This window comes from Micromesistius poutassou (assembly GCF_964030765.1).
Source record: "Micromesistius poutassou genome assembly, chromosome: 9".
Lineage (NCBI taxonomy): Eukaryota > Metazoa > Chordata > Actinopteri > Gadiformes > Gadidae > Micromesistius > Micromesistius poutassou.
Window position 1 is genome coordinate 19,902,305 of NC_140279.1, and position 23,915 is coordinate 19,926,219.

General features: G+C 41.5%; 3 protein-coding genes across 3 annotated transcripts; 1 reads left to right on the forward strand and 2 right to left on the reverse strand.

The window, feature by feature from the left end:
- Positions 1 to 2: 2 nt before the first annotated feature.
- bmb (brambleberry) lies at positions 3 to 4,988 on the forward strand (the record flags this gene model as incomplete). The annotated part of the gene is given in 16 exon segments (XM_084472973.1): positions 3 to 59; positions 61 to 63; positions 67 to 105; position 107; positions 564 to 814; positions 992 to 1,120; positions 1,323 to 1,508; positions 2,394 to 2,616; positions 2,896 to 3,012; positions 3,082 to 3,261; positions 3,528 to 3,734; positions 3,816 to 3,957; positions 4,167 to 4,219; positions 4,321 to 4,547; positions 4,637 to 4,734; positions 4,850 to 4,988. Coding segments are annotated over 16 exon segments (2,043 nt in total). The 3' UTR covers positions 4,980 to 4,988.
- Positions 4,989 to 7,432: 2,444 nt separating this feature from the next.
- LOC311353484 (GDP-L-fucose synthase-like) lies at positions 7,433 to 13,895 on the reverse strand. Its single transcript, XM_084473394.1, has 10 exons — positions 13,835 to 13,895; positions 9,804 to 9,955; positions 9,569 to 9,683; positions 9,251 to 9,379; positions 8,827 to 8,900; positions 8,614 to 8,747; positions 8,371 to 8,502; positions 8,208 to 8,287; positions 7,937 to 8,036; positions 7,433 to 7,835 (listed from the first exon to the last, which is right to left on the reverse strand). Exons 1-10 carry the CDS (start codon positions 13,835 to 13,837, stop codon positions 7,780 to 7,782), a joined length of 975 nt encoding a protein of 324 aa, XP_084329520.1. The 5' UTR covers positions 13,838 to 13,895; the 3' UTR covers positions 7,433 to 7,779.
- Positions 13,896 to 17,693: 3,798 nt separating this feature from the next.
- On the reverse strand, positions 17,694 to 20,954 carry serpinb1 (serpin peptidase inhibitor, clade B (ovalbumin), member 1). Its single transcript, XM_084473288.1, has 7 exons — positions 20,767 to 20,954; positions 20,310 to 20,500; positions 19,569 to 19,703; positions 19,354 to 19,471; positions 19,107 to 19,249; positions 18,743 to 18,910; positions 17,694 to 18,381 (listed from the first exon to the last, which is right to left on the reverse strand). The coding sequence occupies exons 2-7, from the start codon at positions 20,475 to 20,477 to the stop codon at positions 17,974 to 17,976; spliced, it is 1,140 nt and encodes a 379-aa protein (XP_084329414.1). The 5' UTR covers positions 20,478 to 20,500; positions 20,767 to 20,954; the 3' UTR covers positions 17,694 to 17,973.
- Between the last annotated feature and the right edge of the window lie 2,961 nt (positions 20,955 to 23,915).

Below are 23,915 nucleotides of genomic sequence, written 5' to 3' on the forward strand. Positions count from 1 at the left end.
AAATGGGCGGGGTGATTTGCTATTTGTATCAGCTGGGCCTTAATCCCGTCGGTGATGCCCTTGTGAATTGAGAACGATCAGCCTTCAGATTTGGATAATAAAATAAGGTACTTTTGAGCACGATATCAACACTTATTTTATTTTTCCTGTTTTCTGTTAACTTCTTTACAATTAATTAAGTGTTAACTTACTTTTAGTAGCTGTGAAATTTAAGATTAGGCTGTTTGATTGGCTTGAATGAACTCAGGTCTTTGTCGAGGAGGTTGGCCTAAATCCACGAACGTTTGATGCAGGTTAATTCCGTGACTGCAGTTTATTAGCCACTAGATCATTGAATAAATTAACAAGTTTATTACTTTTTATTTGATTATGTGTAGAGTGCACTGCGTTGTACACTGTTGGATTGAGATTGGATGTCTTATTTTCCCTTTTTATTATATCGAGGTGGACTTTTATGCGGCTTCGCTAGTGACATCTCCTGTTCCTCTAATGTTAAGCACGTGGTACAGCTGTCTAAAGTATAGGATATCAATTGATTGTCTGTATTGTTTTTTTCATTGCAGTTATAATGGCCCCGTTTGTCTTTCGACGACTTCGTTCACTACTTTTCTGTGTGTTGGCATTAAGATGTAATGTCAGCAATGGGTTATTTGACTGGTTAAAGCCAGCACAGACTCCTCCAGCAGCAACTCTCCCAGCTAGCGGACCGCCTGCGAAAGACTCCATTCCGTTTGAAATGACTATTGCAGATGATAAATTCTTGGCGGAAGCAAGGCAGATGGAGCTCAGCCCATTGGGTAGCTGCCATTATAAGGTAAAACAAAATGTACCAAGTGTTTCGCACTACTTGCATTGCTGATGAACATAACAACCCGAGCTAGGAGCAAGTTTGAGGTGGCCACAGTATCTGTTAAACTGTCATTGCAGGTCTTTGAATCTGTGATGTCCATTTATTTTTCAATTGAACACGAATCCTTCCTATCCTTTGAAGGTGGTTGCTCAGTTGAAGTCCACCTGTGAAAGTCTATCAGAAGAGCAGCTTGCCAAGCTGGGAGTGATGCTGTTCAACTGCCAAGCCCAGGTGGAGGGCAGGCCGACCTACCCCTGCACAGAGGAGATGGTATATCCTCTGTTTCACCTAAACGACAGATCCAGAACACCGTAAATCAATAAATACATGGTGGTTTTACTAAATGTGTGTTATTTGAGAGATTGTTGAGAGTTGTGTTTTACAACTTGGATAGGATTTTATGTTTACAAAATTGTCTCTAAAAGAAAAATACTTTAATACAAGTAGTTCAATATTTCGTTCTCATTTGCAGTCAATTAAGGAGTGTACAGCAGAAATGGACTCTGACACATGGAACGCGTACCACATAGTCAGCAACCGCGTGCGCTCCGTGTGCTACAGCACACGCCAACTGCACTTTCGGCGAAAGGCGGAGATGACCGTGAACGCTCTCATCTCCACAGCCAGCAGCCAACTAGACGCCATGAATGACCTGAAGGTAACAGAGTGTTCTCGCCTTTTACAATTTTAGAGAATTTATGTCAAGCTGACCTTCGAGTTTCACGCTGTGCGTAGAAAGCCCCATGTCGTGGGAATTTGCATCTAGGACAGATGAGACTTCTAATGCAAAAAAGAATACAATAGTTAAAAATTTGTCCTTTTTTAATTGAATGTATGCATACACCACAGTCTCCTCTAGCAGAATAGTTTGACACAGCCTTTTAACAGTTTCACCCCCTCCCCGCAATGCATCTGTCCATACATCACGTGAGGGAAATGTTTGCGTACAGGAGATTTTCTCCTATAGATAAGGGACTGGTTCACGCCACGCCAAAGGTGAACAAAGGGGAACTAGGTAAGACAAGTTAACAGATGGGGTGGACATAACCTTAAGAAAACAAAGCTGTAATTATTACAACTAAACAATATAGGGATTTTTCCATCACACCTATCCGTGCATGTGCTTTTATTGTAAGCTTCCAAGATGTAATGTCGACAATACCTTTGAGAAAATATTTTATTCAGTTTTTTACTAGTAATAGTCCTCTGATCGTCCTCTCTCCACGGGTATGAGTACTTTACCCTTGAATATAAACGGATTGCAGGTTTTTGTCAAAGTGCAGCAAAATTGCTGGCATGACCTTGAATGACCTTCCTCATTTGTAGGAAGGTTAGGACTTTGAAGAAGATCAATACTGACTGATCCTAGTCAACCCCTGTACAACGAGTTCATGTTGCTTTGAAGTTGCTGCAGATATGATCTGCCAAGGTGTTTGTGTTAAAAAACTGGTGTCCTAAAACAAATTGCCCCTCAGTGATGAGATATACTTAATCGTTAAGATAAGTTAATGTCTTAACTGTGCCCATCCCTTCTTGGTTCTAGGATGGCCAAGTTGAGCTCAAGGAGTTGACTGTAGCTTCATTGGATAAACTCATGCAGGGCCACAAAGCTTTGCAGGCCCAGCAGGGAGTACTGTGGGAGGGTCAGGGGCAACTGGAGCGCTCCCTTGACATCAACCTGGATCAACTTGGCAAGGAGAAGGCCCTCATAGCCTCTGGACAACAGCTGGTAGCTCAGCTCATTCAGGGCATTACACACAGAATGGGTAAGCACACTAGAAGTGCCATATATTGTAAATGTGACAAATGCATCAAAGCCATACTTTGACCAACAGACGGACACAAATATACAGAATGTTGTCTGAATGTACATGTGTTAAACTGCCGACTGCCATTGTTTGTGTTAACATGTTTAATGAAGTGATATGAATGAACAACATGCTGCATTTGTTCATTAATTATGAGTTTATGAATTCCAATTCATTAATATGGACTGTTCACATGAGTTGCAAAAGCTCTGCCCACAGCTGTCTGTCTTCCCTTAGAGAATGTGAGTGAGCAGTTGAAGGACCAAGGGTCTGAGGTGCAGGAAAACCACCAGGCCATTATTGAAGACCTTGCAGACGTTCGGGACAAAGCACAGGATATCTATCATAAAATAGGTAAACATAACCCTGAATAATTAAATGTAAATATTTTGTATAGTTTATCTTTTCCTCTCTGTACTTCAGACAGTAGTATGGTGGAGTTTGTTCAATACCAGGACACGACAGCGCAGTACTACACAGACCTGATGCGCAAGCTGGAGCGGATGAACGGCACGCTGGGGTTCATGCTGCATTATCTGGACGGCATGCAGAGCCGCATAGAAGGCCGTCTGCACATGATCCAGGGATACCTCGGCTGGGCAGGTACACAAAGGAGCGCTTACAAGCAGGTGGTGTGTGTGTGTTTGAGATGAGACACTCAATATTCACAATAGGGAAAACATGGGTCTGTTCCAGCGTAGACACAACTGGTTGGGTAAATATTGACCGTGCTGCGCCTGCGACAGACATCAATGAAACCGACCTAGTCTTGCGGCAACAGCAAGTTAGTTTAACTGGACGAGCTGTGAAAGGGTCCATTGTTGAACAGTGATACAAGCTTTCTTTCTCTTGTTTCCACTTGTATTCAGGTCTAAGCCTGGCCGCCATGTGCACGTGTGTGCTACACGCTGGCTATTTACTAATGGGTGCCGTATTGTTGAGCTTCCTGCGTAGTCCGTTTTTCTCCCGGGCGATGCTGCTGGTCACCGTCTCCCTCAACGCTGTAGCGGAGGTCAACCAGCAGCCGGCGCTGGATTTCACAGGCCTCAGCCTGCTGGTTCTCATGCTGACACTTGGTAGGGCTGTGAGAGCTCACCATGGACTGGTGCTTATAATGAGATCATGTCACTAAAGGTTGTGTTTGGGTGTATGCATAGGTCATTTGTTAGTCAATCAGTTGTTGCGGACATGCTCCCAGATGAGGGATAAGACGTCCCGCCTGTTGTCACTTCCGCCTTGTGAGATCGTGGAGCCGGTGAACCAGCGTCTGCCATTTGAGCACCACTCTACACCACAGAGGTGAGCCGGCTCTGGGCTGAGTTCCACAACAGAATTTAAAGAAGAAACTCAAGGAACCACACCAGTGTCACTAGTGTATAACAATTAGTCAAGATTTTCCATTTTATTGTAGAAATACACATATTGTCGCTGTTTGTAATCCACCCCTTTTTTAGGGAGAGAATTGCACATCTTATCTTGATAATGCTTGCTTCCTTTCCCCACTGAAGGAGTGAATGTGATCACTTGATGGAACAAGACCCTTTCGATTCTTTCATTCCCGGTATGGACCGGTGTATATCCTTTTTTAAATATATTAAATCATTTAATAATTGTTTGCTATTCGGGGGGAGGAATAACTTAAGTATAAATCTGCATTCACAGATGATCCTTGTCAGTCGGCTGACGCGTCTCCCAGCCAGAACCTAGAGGAAAGGTTTGTGTCAGTTAAGGATGCCCCGACTCAATCCACCCCCAAGCTAATGAGGGCGTCCAGGCTCTCGGTGAGAACAGGATCTAGACTTTGTGCACGTTTTATTAGATGTGACCTTTCCCACAGACTTCTTGCCTTTTTCAAACCGAAATTGGTTGATGCTGCAGCTCAGTCGTTATCTACTTCTAAATGAAATATACATTTTTAAATCTCTAATGAAAAAGACTGCATAAATATTTATTAATCTGCTTTGGTTTTATTTCACAGGATGTAATCAAGGTCGTTCCTCTAAGAAACCTAGGCAGTGTTTTTGATGCGAGTGATTCACGTAATTCTAGTCTCAACATCTCACTAGCAGGCAACAGGTAGGTGTTATTTTCTTCAAACATTTGGACCTCCATCTGTTTAAATGTAATGGCAATAATCACTTTCATTTGGTCCTTTTTCTGCCTTCCGATTCCCTGTTATTTCCAATGGTAGCACTTTATCACGCCGCCAGTTGTGCAACGGCATCACGAAGACGGGCAAGGCTTGTAAGAGGAGGGCCACCCGGGGCCATGAATACTGCATAGTCCATGAAGAAGGCCACACTTCTTATGTCAACCCCTGAAAAGCTTTCCTTGGATTTATTTTTAAAAATCATCTTATTTAAAGAATGTTTTAATTGTTAACTGGAGAGAGGCATCTTTATAGCATCGTCTTTATATTTATTTTTATTTATTTATTTGAATAAATAATTTTTACTTTTGTATTAGTCTTCAGTAATTCTTTCTTGTCTTTGTCCTCTAAACGTAAAAGCACATATAAAATTAATACATTCAAGATCACTTGCATAAAAATTCCGAAAGTCCTCTAAAATAAACTAAAAAACTCAACTATAAAAAATTCAAGCTTGTAAAGGCAATTCGGATTTCAAATATGTATTCTCCAGTGAGGAGAGGGAGGGAGATCCTTAACATTGTTGAGAATAAAAAGTGTAGATTGCCCAGACGATTGTAATGAATTAATGCCTTTTTATATGTAATGTTCGTTTCCCTGGGTAAAGGGATATTAGCACCCCCTATCGCCTATTGAATATTACTGCGGGGAGCCTCCATTGACTCCCATTCATTTCTTGGGAACTACTGGCGGTATGGGAGAGAGGAAAGTCCTCCTGAGTGGGTGGGACTAGCTAAAGGATCTGAATCGCGTCAACATCTATTCACGAATAGGCTGGAGCCCTGGCTGCGCTATGAACCAATAAGCAGGAGCCTTGGCTGTGGAGCAGCCCGGAGGGAGGGTTTATCCCTCAGTCTCTCTAGGCTACGAGAACCAACGAACCCGCTCATATGCCCGTTTCCACCGAGCGGTGCGCTACTGTTCGTTGCGGTACAGTGCGGCTCTGTTCGCTTATATTGGCGTTTCCACCGAGCGGTGCAGTTCGGTTCGCTTATATTGGCGTTTCCACTGCCAAAAGTCTGCCGAAATAAACAGTACCTATTTTTCGGTACTCCACCATTGGGTTGCACCTAAAAAAATTGAGTTTTCGTATATGTTCAGGGGGGGGGAAATGCAGTCGAAGTGGCTAAAAATAATAAGAAGAAACACGAGGGTTTCAATAGGGACCTTGCCATGTTTGGCTCGGTCCCTAATAACTCAAAAAGGGAACACCGTAACCATTAATAGAAACAGGGAGGCTGCCTGGCACAAAAATCGGCGATCTGTTGAATGCATAAGTAGTATTAAGCGTAACATATTTTAATTTAATATTGACCATGGATTTAAAAGCAGTGAGATAGTCTCGAGTTAACGTGTCGGACTTGCACCCGGTCGACCAGGGGTCTATCCCCACGCAAGTAATAGTAATATAGGAAGGATTACTAGAGAAATCAAATAACTTTTCATGCCATTTATTTTCCATTTCTTTGAATATTCTTAATTAGGGAATTAATAAAATTAATAAAGGGAATTACAAAATGATGCCAATGCCAAGAATACTACGCATTAGTCTGGACGCGAACTCGGGTCGCGCGTAGCACAGGGCAAGTGCTAGACCATTCACCCAGCCGCTGATTACTGATGACGCGATAATACATCGATTTGTGTAAAAATGTGTTGAAAAAATAGCCACAGTTATAATAGATAGCAATTCATTGAATTATTTCATTTGCGTCATTTAATCTTAGACCCTTAGTGAAAATATACACTGTTTGTACTTCATATATGTACATTTATGACAAAATTGTGAGGACTAGGCTTGGCGGAACCTTCTGATGGTACAATTGTTGCTGACAGATGGATTTCTCTGAAACACCGCTCAAGTTAGCCCGACAGTTAACCTGCTACCGACCAGGTTAGTTTGGCCGGATAAATTGCTATGGTTACTTAGCGGAAATTCCCTTAAGTGACGTTCATGGAACACAACTCTAGCTGAAAGAAGCCCGGCTTTGCGTTTAGCTTGATGGTTAGTTTGGTCGGATAAGTTGCCATGGTTACTTAGCGGAGATTCCCTTAAGCCACATTAATGGAACGCAACTCTTGCTGAAAGAAGCCAGGCTAAGCAAAATAAGCCCGGCTTTGGGTTTAGCTTGGTTGATGGAATACCCCCCAGGTCACTGATATCTTTGCAACACAAACAGCGAGGAGGATTGACTTGATCTATAAATGAAATCCCTGACTGTTTAATATTGTGGAAAGGATGTTAGTGAATGATTCAGAGCATGGTGCATTTTAAATGGCATCACTTTTGGTCTTGTCTTAATTTTTCTTAAAACAATTGTAGCTGAAAATAAACAGCCAAATTACAACCAATAGCTTCAGTCATTGAGGGCAAAAATAGGCCCAATGATAGGCCCAGATTTTTTTTAGTTTTACAAATCAAGAGTAGGCCTGATTTGACTAATTGGCTTTGCATCCTTTCCTTCTGCCCTTGTAGTCCAAGACATGCTGCCCACCAGCTTTCAAAGTACAATGCTGCCACTGGTGGATTTGTATCAATTTTATTCACATAATTATCCCTCCCTGCTATTTTGTAGTTCACCAAAACACCCTGAGTCTCACATACTCATGCCACCATACGCCACTAACAGTGCAAGCAGGCCAATGGCAACCAAGCGCACAGTCCTTCCTCCCTCACTTTAAAAACCACCAGCCGCCACTGGTACGTATGCGATTTGATTGACAGAATAATTTAAATCTTTATGCGATGAGCTGGACAGACTAAATCTAGAATGCCCTTTAAGTCTATTTAAAGAAGTCTAGTTTATTTTGTTCAGTGTTATGAGGAAGACAAATGCCAAGTTTGAATTATTTACATCCATTCAAAACAAACCACCATAAAAGTTCCCATAGAAAAACGTAACCACCTATAGCCCATCACTTGTCTTTTAATGTAGACCTCTGATCAGCTGAAACCCTGCCATCTCTGCGTTTCACTTGCGTGCATTGTCGTAGTTGGCCACAAACCAATCACAGGTTTCCTTCAAAGCTGTAAAATAAAAAAATATAGTTAAATCTATTGGAAAAACGAACTTCCTGCCATGCTACATATTGTCTTTCAACACACAAGTGCATAAAAACCACCAGTACCTTTTTCAAACGGCGTAAAGGCAAAGTTTGGGAGGTAGCGCATCAACTTTGCATTGCTGGCAGTCTTTTTGAACTGACCATCTGATTTATCTGTGTCATACTGGGGGGCAACGGTTAAGGAAGGAAAACCATTTGTCAGCATTGTGAGAAACAATCTTAATCTGAATGGGTTACGTCATTCACTCCTTTTTCATCAGGGAAGTTATGTGTGTGATCTCATTCTTCATAGTTTCAACATGCGTCACTACTTTGAACTGCATGAAAAGGATACGATCACTTCTCCTTTGAAGTCTAGTGCTCGCACCACTGCCTCGGCTGCTTCTTTGATGGACACCTCTTCTTCCTCTCCAACTGTAACCAATGAGAAAGGAACTACAACGTTTGACTCGCTCACAAGCAAAAAATATGTGTTGGCTGCTGACCATTGAACTCACCAGAGAGTATGATGGGCTCAACCTCATTATAGTCCCTCACCACCCACAGGACCAGACGGGCCAGGTCCAAAGAGTAGATGAATTGCCTTCTAGGTGTGCCAGAACCCCATACTACCAAGGGCGTCCCCTGCTCTGGAAGACCAAGGAGCCAAGCAAAAACACACACAGAGGGAGGGAAAAATACCATTAAATAAGTACTCCAATCTCTGCACCCAATTCTTGCTTAGCCACGACAAGTCTTACTTTGAGCCCTGTAGGCTTTGTGTATTAAGCCAGGTAGCACGTGTCCGTCCTCGATGTTAAAGTTGTCATGAGGACCAAACACGTTGGTAGGAATCACAGATGTGTAGCTGCGCCCGTTCTGCTCAAAGTAAGCCCTGTAAAAATAACCCTTGATGTGAATAAGGTACACATTCCATTTAATGATATGTACCAAATAATCAACGGCTTACATACCTATTATGCACATCTATCATTCTTTTTGCATAGGAATAGCCAAAGTTAGATGCGTGTGGTGGACCATTATGAATCTGCAGAATTTAAAGAAATATCAGAATTAGTCTCAGTTTTGTTTTCCAAACCAAGACATAGTATGTTAGAGAATAGGTGTTGAGGAATACACTAAAGAAAAATAGAGTTTTTATCAACACACATAACTCTTGTGATACAATAGTATTGGATCTGTTGGTGTATTTATCTGCATTTAAACTTCAAACTGACTCATATGAACTTAAAGTGACTATATGTAACTGAAATGCAAACACATAACAAAAAAAGAGATCTCCAAGGTTGAAAAAAACAAATCTCAGCGGTGAACCGGGACTATCATAAAATCAGATTATAAATAGGCAGATTATGATGTATGTCATGTACTTGTCACCATTGTTTCGTCGATAGGATAGGTGGTCTTGTCTGGAAATATGCACGTAGAAAGGCAGGAAACCACTTTCACTGCATCCACTTCATGTGCTGCCTGCAGCACATTGTCATTGATGTAGATGTTGTTCCTCTGTGGAACACACACACACACACACACACACACACACACACACACACACACACACACACACACACACACACACACACACACACACACACACACACACACACACACACACACACACACACACACAATAAAATACTCAGCATAATCAATGCAATTCCTGTGAAGTTTGTGTGTGCTGTGGTTGCCTCTTACCCAGAAGTCCAAATTCACCCTCATGTTCTTAAAGAGACCGCCCACCATTGCGGCCAAATGAATGACATGGGTGGGCTTATGCTTTTGGAATACAGCTTGCGTCTCCTCCTTGTTCCTGAAGAAAGACCAGGGTAAAGGGAAAGTTTATTTTTAATGTCTGTGTGTAAGCATGGTAGTACAACTAGCCAACATTTGGTAAAAGCAGCCAGCCAGGTAGAAGCAAATGTGAACTTACATGAGGTCCGCATCTTTGGAGGAGAGGAAAATCCACTCTTCCCCATCCTTTCCTCCCCCCTCTTCGTTGATCACATGCTGTATGGCTCGTCCCACCAAGCCAGACCCTCCGGTCACCAGTACCCTCTTTGGACCCGTGTGGCTCCCTGCCATCTACAGCAGATCACAGTTAGAACAAACCAGTGGCGTCTTCTACCGGTTTCATTTAAAGCAGGGAGCGATAGACGAGTCTGATCTATCAGGTAATGGTAATGTTGGGGTAATGTTGATTAACGCACAACGTTGGCACTGGGGTGCCAACGTTTACTCTAATCAATGAATCCCAAGAGGCATTCTGATGTATAAGGCCAAAGTATACTACTCCGACTCCGTAAAGCCGTAATCCGACTCCGTAACTACGGAGACCCCTCGAGCCTTCGAAGTTCTCCATCGGGATGTCGAATACGCATGGGCGTCACCATAATATAACCACCCTTGAAAAAAAGTTGTTTCGACCCCCCCCTACTAGTCCAGCGTTCTTTCCATTGCTTCACAATCAAATCCGTTCCACTTTATCAGTAGGGGGAATACCCATATAAATAGAAATCCACTCTGCATTTTTCATTGTTTTTTTACACACAAAGCAGCATCACGCACGCATTCAAAACACGCACCGAAGCCGACCGAAGCAAGCCTATGTTGAGAGTCGGATCAACGACAGCAACACAAGATGGACATAAGGACTTTTTTTTCGAAGAGGAAAGTAAGTCAGAGTTGCCCAAGTTTTCCATTGAGTGGCCAAACAGAAAATTTGAAATTGCGTTCTTCCATGGCCAAACACAGCCAGCTTTTCTGATAAGAATGTTAGCACCGTTATGAGACATTCTCTGGCATTAGCAATATTCAAAGTCACAAAGATCAAATATTCGTGCCTAATAGCCTACTTTGTTGTATAAAAAACCTAGCCTATATATCAAGACATATAAACGTTTTCAATGGCTGTTAAAATCTCTCATTTATTGGTGAAAACATAATTACCCTCACATGTCCATGCGTTTCAACCTATTTTCAACCTCCATCCGAACTTTTGCTCAATGCACCAGAATGCGGGAAATTGCATCTACTTCTTTCAAATTTTTTCTGGGGGAGGACCCCCAGAACCCCCGTCAAAATATGTCCCCCCCACTCTCAAAAAGCTGATGACGCCCTTGCGAATACGCAATGCAATCAATCTTATATGCTGACTACTAACCATGTAAATAGTGTTGAAAGTAAACTTCCAAAGCTTTTAAAATCTTATTTGGTGTTTTATTGGTCCTTAATGTGCAAAGTAAACAAGGTGCAAAGTCAAACCGGGAAAAGTGATTCCAGAAATGATGTTGTTAGAGGACCAATCACAGCCCTTGCCGTCTCCGTTTTGTCGACAGATAGTTAAAGGTCCCATGACATGCCACCAGGTGGCGTGGTGTGATTAGCCGTTACAAGCCGTTTTGGAAATCTGCCCTTTATGACATCACAGGTGGGCGAATCCACCTATATGTGTGCTGGATAGATCAGTTTACCAGCCTACCCAGTGGACTGTAGCAAACGTTGCTCATCTATCCGTCACACATCTAGGTGGACACGCCCACCTGTGATGTCATAAGGGGCAGATTATAAATATTGGAAATATTGGATGTGCACACAAAGCTACGGAGAGGATCGGAGTAGTATAAACCAGCGACCGTTCATGTGCACTGCATTCGGAATCTAAAAGTTCTTCTTCGTCAGCGGTATATATCACACCACCGGGATTACCGCCACCATCTGTTGGGCATGGAACATAGGTTCTGTGTTTGCCTATCACCTACTGTCCTTTTGCTTTTATTTATGAGAAGCACATTGTATTGCCACTGTATGGAAGGCTACACCTGCCCTTATCTAGAGCTGGTTTTCCAGTACACAACGTTTAAAACTGAGCAAAGTCGATACCAACAGACGGTTACAACGTCAATCAATAGTAAAGTGTAGACATGGCCAAAAATATGTGATATGATGGTTGATACTTTTGTATTGAGTAAAAAATTTCTCACTGGTCAAAACATTTGACTTGTGGTCCGCCATGTTCATGCGCGTCACTAGTTAACAATACGTCACTAACTGGGCAACTCTGTTATCAAACTTATCAAAATCTGGCCCCAGTTGCCGAAAGGAAGTAGAATCATCAGAGCGTCATGAGGTGTCGTTCACGAGAACTTTCCGATGTCGTGTTTTCCCCATAATTCCCAGTGATCTGAACGCGCCATTAATGTAGTAATTTATGGCACATCTGTCAAAATAAAGGTTTTTATTCTTCCTACGCGTTTACGATCTTTACTCATTCATTGCACCGCGGGCAAACTATCAGCTGTCTACTGAAAACCAGCTGAACGTATTTTATTCCTATAGGCCATTTCAGTTGCAAAATCTGCGGATGCCGTTGCAAATTATTCAGAATAAATAATAACATTGATCATGTTAGGCCTAATAATGTAGGCCTATCGCAATTATAGTGCCTTTCATTACCCAACACAAATACAAAAAATAGCCAAAATATGTATCCCTTCTCTATAATGCACACTGAATGAAGAATATACATGTTTATTCTTTCCTAGCCAAAGTTTTAGGGGGACACACATTTTGTCAGACTACTTTCGACCTGCCAAAATGTATCCCCTACTTAAAATGCACACTCGCTGTCCAACCATCACAAGTGCTTTATTTTACACATACTTTAGATCATCACTAATAACTATAGAGAATATAAACATGTTTGTGTCTTTCCAACAACAAAAAATTAAAAAATTAATAATTCACACAGATTTTAAGTAAGGGATACATGTAGTGTGTAGCATGTGTAAAGTGTGTAAAGCACTTGTAATAATTGTGTAAGCACTTGAGGGTAGGACAGAGAGTGTGCATTTTAAGTATCCCTACATACAGTATTTTGGCTATTTTGCAATGCAATGGTGGTTATCTCGGCCATGGTTGAGAATGAATTGGCATGAACACACACACGCGCGCGCGCGCATACACACACACACACACACACACACACACACACACACACACACACACACACACACACACACACACACACACACACACACACACACACACACACACACACACACACACACACACACACGAGTAGTAAGAGGGTAAGAGGCACACAGGTCTAGCATATAAGCAATCGCTCCATTCATTAGTTATTCAGTGTTTCATGTATTTAAGCTTATTATTATTTTTCCATTGGCCAAACTTGTGACTATCTTGTGTATTTGTGGCTCGGCAGCAGCAGCAGCACTTCCCTCGACACGCGGCTCCTTTAAATGGAAAAGCAAGACGGTTCGAATGAGCGATGAGCTGAACTATTGTGTGACACGTTGCGTTGACAGCGTTGCGTTTTGAGCTTAGTTTACAGTTTACAGCTTTTGGTGTGAAACGTACAGTTAGGAAGAATAACAACCTTTATTTTGACAGATGTGCCATAAATTACTACATTAACACCTCGTTAATAACCCACATTTAGAAAAACATGTTATTTTAGCCTTGGGTGAATTCGAAGCGCAGTGGGAATTTCCGCCTACACTGGATGCATGCGCGCTCCCGCGGCAGGGGGTACTTTTTATCGGAGGTAACTACATGACACCTGAGCCATTTAGAAAGAAAGGTATTTGGGTGTAACGCAGATGTAATCTGTATACAATACAGATTAAAACGGACCTTTTCTACAATTGATAAATAGTTTTGTATTCGTGGGCTGATGAAGAAAAAAAATACATCCCTTGATACCACGAATGCAAACCCCTTAAGAATAACCAATTCGTTTTGTATGTGTTGTAGATGGACTACAACAGTAACACAAATGGTCGTTCCCGTTGCAGGGGTGGCACAATGATGCTTCCACTTCCAACGGATAGTTATGTTATTATTCTTAACGGGCTTCTCTTCCTATAAGCTCTACTGAGCCACAATCGGTCCCAATCATTCTGAAATAATACGGTTCATTCAAATTAAATAGTTGTTTCTTACCATGCAGAAGTAGTCCCGAGGTAGAGAAACACGGACGGCACTTCGCACTGCACTCGAACCCGGAATTGTACTTCCGGTTTGCAATTTCAAAATAAATGTTGTAGTCAAAACGGGCAAGAATACTTGGCTTGTCCTATTGGCCTATTAACGGAACAGGATTTCCTGTTGAACTAGTTAAACAGGTTGTCTTTTTAAAATATGTTAAAAATGGGAAGGGTGAGCAACACAACACACATGGTAACCCTGCAATCAAAATGATGAAGCACTGCAAACTAATTAACTAGGGCACTGCAAAAAAATATTGGTGGGAGGGGAGGAAGTGGAAAGGGCAGTTGGAGGGTTTGCTGATGGGTGTAGATTGAAGAGATCTCATTTGAGCTGTGTTTGCTACCCGGAGGTCACACATCCCTTTTATTTGATACTCAGGACTACCTGGTTGGGCTGCAAGGAGATGTGGAGAGCAGGAAGAGTACAAAGGAGGTAGTCACATCACAGGGAGCAAAATAATGGGATGAAGAATGGGATGTACAGTAGGCTATGCATAACATACGGATCATCATTATGTACATAGTCTCCTGTTGTCCACTGTACATAGTCTCCTGTTTAACTGGTTAAACACATTCTCTATTTTTTCTATATTGAAAATGGGACGGGTGAGCAACACAACACACATGGTAACCATGCACTCAAAATTATAAAGCAAAGCAAACACATTAACTCGGGCACTGCAACAGGAGAAGTGGATGGGGTTTTAGAGTGGGGCTCAACCCTCCAATCCCCACACAAAGAAATAAACAAGACAACTTTCCCATTAGTGGCCCCCTGAGATGCCGCTTCCCTCTCTAGGCACGGCCCTGGCGATGTCATCCACTGCTTTGTATCAGCAACCATGAAGCACGAACCCAGCAGGAAAACCTGAGGAGCAAGAGGTAAAGTTTATGCCTCCCAGACTGGACCAGCAAATATTCACCATGTGCTTATCAGCCGATATTCAAATATAGATATGTCAGCTGTTATTCAATATATTTACTGCCGTATCCTGGGGATGGAGCCGCTCCTTGCGATTTGCTGCTCACCCTCCAGCAATGCTTCCGGCCACAGCAACATCGCATTTAAAACATGAGCTAAAGGAACCAATTAACTGTATGGGGAGACTAAGGTGTGTTCAAGATGCATTGTACACCACCCGCATGAGTTGCAAAGTGGGAAATCTCCCAGTGCTGTGGTGCAAATGTGCAAATGGTGCTATCCATTTGTATGGTACGCCGGTACGTCCGACCTACTGTAGCGAACATCTTCTAACATCTTGATGTATTTTGTTTGTATTTTGTACCACGTTGGTAATCATATTTTTTTTATGATTCAAGAGACTTGCATGCAAGAATGAGTATAGGCCTACATCTGAGTGTAGGCTACAAACGCGATTAACTATTTACAAGTGCAAAAACGGCAACACATTCCTTATTTTGCTGACCACTTGTTTTTTATCCCGACAAAAGCCTCGTAAGGAAAGTTCCTCTGCGTCTTTCTCATAGATCGCACCAACTTTCCCCGTCTTTGTTTAATGCGACTGCATCACCTTCTCTCACATGATCAGCAGCTCACGGATTTCACGTCTCTACAGTTAGAACTACTTTGACTGGGAATTATTTCATAATCAGAATTCTCTAGATGAAACCACTACAGTCACCACTGATTACACAAACGTTTGTGTACAATTAGTTATTCCCACTAAGAATAAATATCTATCCAAACAATAAAAGGTTTGTGTCTAAGGACATTAGGGGTATAATAAACTCAAGGAAGGTGGCCTTTAAAAACAAAGGTGCCATCAAATGCAAACAATTGGAGAGGGATTTAAAAGACAAACCAAGGGAAGCCAAACAGGTACATAGAAATCAGCTGGAGGAGACGTTCAAAGAAAGAAACGCCAAAAGACTCTGGGACAATATGACTGGGTTGTTCTCCTCAAATAAACCCATTGTGACTTGCAATGAATCTGTTATTAATATGTAATGTGTGTAATGTACGTAATGTATGTAATATGTTAGCAAATTAGCTAAAAAAAAAAAATCTGTAGTTTTGATTCAACTGCCCACCTCAAGGAATGTGTAAATATAAAACTATTTCACAGACAGAATTTCCATAACTGTGGAGGAGGTCAGGGGTACTTTCCAGTGTAACAAGCCAAGGAAAGCATCAGGGCCTGACCAAAGCAATCCACTCATCTTAAAACCCTTTGCCAGGGAACTAGCCCCTGTGTGGCAACCCATTTTTCAGGTGTCGGTCGATACACACTTCATACCACTAGCATGGAAAACATCTCACATCAGGCCACTCCCCAAAAAACAATTTCCCAATGAATACAAAGATTTTCGGCCAATAGCCCTTACCTCTGTGATCATGAAGTCACTAGAAAAGATCATGGTTCAACACCTAAATAGACATCTGGGAAGGTATCAGGACCCATTTCAGTTTGCCTACAAACAAGGCCGCAGTACAGAGGATGCAGTGGTTACACTGGTGCACATCTTATCGAAACATCTTGACAAACCAAAAACTTATGCCAGGGCTCTTTTTCTTGCTTTTTCATCTGTGTTTAACACCATTCACCCAGACATACTTTTATCTAAAATGATTAAGTTTCAGATAGATAGATAGATAGATAGATAGATAGTCCTTTATTAATCCCCCTTAGGAGAAATTCACAAGTGACCAGCAGTACAGTGGGAAAAGAGAGTGCGAAACAAGAGTATATATACAAATAAATTTACCAATTTGAAATAAAATATAATAAAAAAAAATATTAGAATAAGATAAACATACTACATACATCAGATTAACCATTATCTACTGTAATTCACTGGTATTTTCCTTTCTCACAAACAGGGTTCAGCTAGTCAAGGTAAATGATACACTATCCTCTCCAAATACCACCAATGTTGGAGTACCCCAGGGCTGTCTAAGCTCCCCTGTGCTGTTTACCTTGTACACCTCAGACTGCACCACCAGTGTGCCAAATCAATATCTTTTAAAATACTCTGATGACTCCACCCTAGTGACCCTATTCACCCAATCCGAGGACCATACACTGTACCAGGGCAATGTGGATTGGTTACTCAAATGGTGTGATACAAACTTGCTCATCATTAACACTGTGAAGACAGAGGAAATCATTTTTGGAAAAACATCTAATCTTCAACTGTCCCCAGTGAAGATCCATAATTCAGAAATCAATCAAGTGCCGTCTAACAGGCACTTTAGAGTTCCTTCTTTCAAACGCAACAGACTTAAATACTCTTTTATACATCAATCAATCCTTTTGTTAAACCAAAAACATTAAGATCTAGTGCAATATTTATTTAATAAAATGTCTCCATTTTGGATATATTTATGTAGCCTCTTTGTAATATATGTATGCTTTGTCTTCTGTCATGCTTGCTACTGTCATTTGTAGCCATGTTTCATGTTTGTCTATCAATGCTTTATGTCTCATGTATGATTTCCTCTGTCTTCACAGTGTTAATGATGAGCAAGTTTTTATCACACCATTTAACTAACCAATCCACATTGCCCTGGTAGAGTGTATTGTCCTATATATACATGTATACATGTTTGTCTAATGATGCTATATGTCATATATGTATGTATAAGTCCTCCTTTCCTTAAATGAGCTGCCCAGGGATGCAAAAAAAAAAAGTAAAAAAAGTAATTTCAGCCCAAACTGACAAATAAAGTTGTATTGTATCGAAATGTAAATCCTGTTGTAAATACTGACAACATAAATTACAATTTAAATATAGAATATCAGAACTAAAGGAACTGTTGAAATGATTTTTTTTTTTATGATTCATTTTAAGCAAAACCTCACAAAGGTACATTTTCACAAAAAATTTATTGGCAAATTCTTTAGATAAAAATGAACCCTGCATTTCTTTCCTTATGTCATCATTTTATACCCATGTTATAATTTTTTTCAGCATAAACCTTCTTTTCAACATCTTAATGGTAAAAATAAGTTTTCAAGAAGTAATTAAATACTTTGAAAAACTTCTGCATGTTTTAAAAAGTATTCAATTCATTTACAAGGCAGATTTTAGACTTAAAAGTCTTAAGACATAAAGTTCAACCTGTTTTATTTACTGAGGGGAAGAGAACCGACCGAAGAACAGGATGGCCTTGGTCTTGTTGTGCCTTATGAAGAACAGGAACGGATGATCTGCAGTGAAGTGCTCCTCTCGCATCATACAAAAGGCTGCCATGCCAGCTGTGGCTGCAGCCGCCTCTGTCCCCTCCTCGTTCACCTCTACAAAGGCCTTGTGGGCCACCGTAGACAGGAACAGACCTCCTTCCCCGTTCATTCCAGAAAGATCCGCTTTGGCCCCATTGAAGACATCTGTCATGCCCATTTTGCCCAATGCCTCTTTGAGTTCATAGTCCTCCTCCAACTTAAACTTAGGAAGGTGAACTAGGACTTCTGACTGTGTGTCCATGTTGTCCCTGTTGGTCCATTCATCCAGCTTTTCTTGTGTTAGTTCTTTCTCCAGCTAACACACACACACACACACACACACACACACACAATATCATTAGTACATATAGAATTACATACCATACAGTTATCTTCTAAAGCTGTTTCAAGTGTGTGTCATTGTTGTTTTTGTATAAAAATGCTTTGTACATTGTTAATGCTGTTGGTGCCCAGGTTACCAGTCACAAATTTAGAATTTTTAATTCTAAACTTTCTAAACTTCAATCTTCACTTCTCCACAAGAGTAACATGATTCACAACCATTCATAATACGTGTGGCCACTGGCCATCATTATGTTATTTTGGGAACTGAAGCCAAGCCGTTGCCCGTTTCTTTCATTATCGTTCAACTACCATTGACTGTGGCGTGGCATTACCTTAAGCAGTGGGTCTGAGCCGTCTGTCGACTCTTCAGGCAGCAAGACGAACATACTAAGCTCCTCCTGGACATAGGGAAGCTCCAGGATCTGCAAGCTGTAGTCAGGGATGTAGTTGAAGGGCAGCTTCGTCATCTGGTACATCATCTCGACAGGCTTGCTCTCGTTCTGGCATTAAGGAAACCATAAACAGGATGAATACACTGGTGTATTGCTGAAGGATGTACCAAGGTGAGCTAAATCAACAAAACCTTTCAACTGGGAGTCAAACAACTGGGAACCAAGACTATCCTGCCCCTCATGACATCACCAATAAGGCCACTTACAGATGAGGATTCAGTTAATCTGACATTTAATATTTCACCTGGTTCAGTTTAAATGCCATCTGTTTGGTGTTGGCCTTATCAAATCGGTTGAGCCAGCTGCCTTTAAAGTAGATGGCATTCACCAAAGCCAGCCTTGTCATGGGAGTTACACTACCAGACTTCAGGAGATCTTTGATCTTATCTGTAGACAAATAGACAGACACACATGAATGAGATTCCAGATTGATATGTTTGTGTTTCAATGGCGTTCCCAGCTCTGGACCTGGTTTCTCTTCATATATTTACTCTCAGTCTGCTGTTCAACCCAGCTGTTGATCTCCACTCTACAGTCTTCTGGAGCACCAAGGAAGTCCACTGCCTTCAGGTCAGCATTGTAGAACTTCTGGGTGGCTTCTAGAAAGGTCTGCATAACGTGTATTAAAAAGGTTAAACAAATGCAAATTCACAGAATCAATTGTCATATATTTTGGACAGAACTACAAAAATCAAAACACACTGACCGGGAGGAAGTGAGCCGTTTTTTCCCCATAAAGTCGGTTGGCTAGTTTTAGGATACACGCCGTCGATGAAGAGCTGATATCAACATTGAGTGTCTGGAAATCTGTGTGAATGTCTTCAGAGGAGAAAGAGAGAGTCTGCACAGAACAGAATTTAGAATAACAATTAAAAATATGGAACACAATCGATATATAATCAGTTGACTGTAATAAATCATTTGGCGTTTTGCCCATCTATTGGCCTACATCCCGAGGGAAATGTGTTCAAGGTGCAACAGTAATGACAAGCTTTCCTCTATCGCCACACCCTTTATTCTTTGCGTTCTTTGGTTGTTTTTCTAAGCAGTCCGCACAGTAGGCTAATAAGTAAAATATATATTACTTCATAGCGGTCTGTCGTCATTGGTAGACAGGCTATAATTACTAAATAATTACCGTAATAATAAACATTTCTATTGTATGTTATTACATTTTAATGTTCATTGATACAAAAAAGTACATGATACATTTCACACACACACACACACACACACTCACTCTCTCTCTCTCTCTCTCTCTCTCTCTCTCTCTCTCTCTCTCTCTCTCTCTCTCTCTCTCTCTCTCTCTCTCTCTCTCTCTCTCTCTCTCTCTCTCTCTCTCTCTCTCTCTCTCTCTCTCTCTCTCTCTCTCTCTCTCTCTCTCTCTCTCTCTCTCTCTCTCTCTCTCTCTCTCTCTCTCTCTCTCTCTCTGTGATGTGTTGTGTACCTTCAGCATTTGAGAGGCAGTGTCCCCATTAGCGCCCAGGTACACCATAGCTAAAGCCGAGCTTATACTCAAAGGGGACAAAAAGACATTCCCCTTTGGGCTCGCTTGGCTCAGAGTTCGGAAAATGTCCAAAGCAAATATTGAGTTTGAGCTACCAAGGTCCGTCATGACTGCGTGTGTGTGTGGTCCTCCTGCGAAGATAAACATTGTCAAATGATGTATATTAACATAATAAAGTAAGCCAATACTATGGAAGCATATATGTAGTACACTACTATATACACTACTCGTAGTTGAGTTCTGCGTTTGCGAAAGGCGCACCGCCCGGCCCCGCACCCGGAAGTGCGGATATATTCAGGACATCCTGATAAAAGTACTACTTGCGTGCATAGAAATACCCGTGGCCAAAACAAACATCATTATTCACTGTTGGAGCCAATATCTTGAGTTTGCCAACCTGATCGTTCCTTTCTCTGTAAGTAGAAAAGCAGACTCGACGGCGCACGGACCCTGTTGATTGGAAAAAAATACAAAGTATACTAGTGGATGGTACAGTGGATGAACGTCGACGGAAAAGGGATAAACGAAACCCCCTGTCCGAAATGGAGTACTTTGTAACTCCTAGCCAAGTGAACAGCACTTTATTTGAGCCAAGTGGGAGGGGTCACACGTTATAACCAATAAATCAGACTGTCAAGATAAGGTCACCTAAAGTTGCAACAATGTGAGGTGGAACTCTCCCACAGTCAATGTAAGCACACAGATAAAGCTTCTAATCTTCTCTTGGACTGTCAGTAAGCAATGCCAAATAATGCATGACCCGCCCTGCTACTCTGTTTTTTTTTTAACCACACCTGTATTGCTCTGTAACTAGTTTAGAATATGAATCATAGCTTTGTATAGATAAACTGTTAAATAGTTGTTTATAAATAACGTTTACCCATGTCATTTTTGGGTCCTGTATGGTTTGTTGTATTTTACCTGGTCACTTTGCCATGGCACACTTTTCCAACATAATTTGAACTTTTATAAATCTCTTCATTGTGAAGCTGATTGGACAAGGAAAGCAACCCAGTTTGTAGCATGTCCATGCTGTTCGCAGTAAGCCTTACTGAAACGGTCCCCGAGAAGGCACATGTACACACACACACACACACACACACACACACACACACACACACACACACACACACACACACACACACACACACACACACACACACATACACATATATACACGCACACACACACCAGCACAAATACCGAAACCAACAGAACATCTCTATCCACTAAATGCGTCCCACTGAGCCGGTTGGGGGTTGCCTGGTGTACTGCTCTCTGTAAGCCGTCTGAAATGTTTCTACACAATGATGTACAAGGAAGCACCTCTTTAAAAATAACACACTTTGATGGCTCAGGGTGATAAATATATTCTTTCAACACCCCTCCTCCGTGCCCTCAGAAAGAGGGCAAGGGATAATTGTGGGAAGTAAGGCACCATTTGTTGTGAGAGAGAGAGATCTCTCTCGATTTGACTCTTGACGTTTGTGTGTGTGTCTGTGTGTGTGTGTGTGTGTGTGTGTGTGTGCGCGGCATAACGTGACAGGGTCAACCGATGTATTACCGGCAGTGGTGGCTGGTGATAAACATTGTTGGTGGGGCGCAGTAGGCCTGATAGACAGGGGGGTCTGGGGGGGGGGGGAGCTTTTTTTATCATGATTGGACAATTCAGCGAATCAATCAAATAGGCTACCTCCCTCAGCAGCATTCGCGCAACGCAACTACATGCAGAGAAAGAGATAGATCGCTAACTAGCAGAGAGTTGTAAAAGCACTTTCCACCCATTTCTCACAAAAAATGGACGCTATAGGACAGTAATCATGATTTGCCTCATTATCATAATAACAACAATGGGTAAGCTTGTAAGCTTGTCCAGGCCCTGCAAGTCAGGATGTAGGCTATGAATCTGAATGAATAGTAGGTAATAGGTAATAGGTAGTGGCCATCCCCAAAATGCACCAGAATACAGGAAATCAAATCTACGAAATTCATTTTTTTATGATGATGATGATGAAGATTTTTTTGTGTATTTAGATTCACTGAATCACTGCTAAAATATCTTTACTTTTTTTTTTTTACTGAATGGTTAAAAATATATATATTTTTCCTTTACTTCACTAACAGAGCTTATCAATTGAATCTGAAACGGCTCAGCTAACTGAAACAGAACAGCTAACTCAGTCAAAAGCTTTTAAAGTTTATAGTCAATGTCATCATAATTTGTAGTTGAGGTCAATGGTCTCGGCCAATGCAACCAAACCAGGTGTTGAACATTTGATATAGCTGGAATGACTTGCCAAATCAAATTCAAGCATGAGCACTGTATAGCAATCCCATTCCTTTTTTCACACATCTCCACCACCCCATGTGGGCAACAAATTAAAGTTACATCGCTCTCAAAAGTATTTTCCAAAGAGAGAGAATATTATTTTACACATAGCGGAAAAGCACAGGATTCCTAAGTGACAACACTGATGTTAGATAGATAGATAGATAGATAGATAGATAGATAGTCCTTTATTAATCCCCCTTAGGATAAATTCACAGTGACCAGCAGTACAGTGGGAAAAGAGAGTGCGAAAACAAGAGTATATATACAAATACAATTTGAAATAAAATATTATTTTAAAAATCGCTAATACACCTTGGAGGCCAGGGTAATATTTGCTTCCTCAGACATGAGTTTAGAAACCCCCCCCCCCCCCCCCCCCCCCCACACACACACACAGTATTATCCAAACTACACACTACTCCAAATGACTATCCATAGAAAATGGATATATAAAAATAACGCAGGTCTCTATTTATGAAGCTCTATTTTGAATTTCTAATTCAAAATTCTAATTGAATTGTCTATGATTGAATGCTGACTTCTATGCATTATTGTCAGGGCCATGCGGCTCAGCCACATGAATGTTGCACTGTCGTACCGCTGTTTGGTTCTGACAATCGAGGCCCGCAGTGGGCCCACCGTCCTGGGGAAAAGCTTGGGCCAGCTGCTCTGCATGCCAAACCGTGGTCCACCCACACAGCTGTGACCTTGTAAGGGATCCCCAAGGGATCTGCAGTCCTGATTGAGATTCCATGTAAGATTATGAACGTCCCTAAAAGAAGGAATGTGTCAAATATTTACAGTCCAGGGTTTCCTCCCCGCCTAAGCCTTCCAGTAGAAGCCGCACAAGGAAAAACCTCTAAAATGGGGTTTGGTATCTCTTTGTTTAGACCTATATTTACAAACTATACTGTAATCATCATGGTATACGGATGGGTAATAGCTACTGTATGTATAATAAAAAAATGATGTGTTTTTTCATGACACATTATTTTAGCTCTGTGCCCTGAGAGATTTATACGTACCGGATGTACTGGATGAATTACCACTGGTCTTCACCAGCACGTTCAAACACTTTATTACAGGTCAGGGTCCATACCGCCCTCACAAGATATGCTGTGATCAGTGAGTCAACGAGGCAGATTTTCAAAATGATTTTAAATTGTTTGTGCTCATCCAATATCCTGAGATGAACCCCCCCCCCCCCCCCCCCA

Excerpts from the sequence above, each read along its gene's own strand:
- LOC311353484 (XM_084473394.1), bottom strand. Across the intron at positions 9,684-9,803 it reads TCCAAAGATGCGGACCTCAT|GAACAAGGAGGAGACGCAAG; the intron begins GTAAGTTCACAT and ends GTCTTTCTTCAG. Across the intron at positions 8,288-8,370 it reads TGAGCCCATCATACTCTCTG|TTGGAGAGGAAGAAGAGGTG; the intron begins GTGAGTTCAATG and ends CATTGGTTACAG.
- serpinb1 (XM_084473288.1), bottom strand. The coding sequence starts at position 20,477 with ATGACGGACCTTGGTAGCTCAAACTCAATATTTGCTTTGGACATTTTC. Across the intron at positions 19,704-20,309 it reads CTGCCTCTCAAATGCTGAAG|ACTCTCTCTTTCTCCTCTGA; the intron begins GTACACAACACA and ends TGTTCTGTGCAG. Across the intron at positions 19,250-19,353 it reads GGTTGAACAGCAGACTGAGA|ATAAGATCAAAGATCTCCTG; the intron begins GTAAATATATGA and ends ATTTGTCTACAG.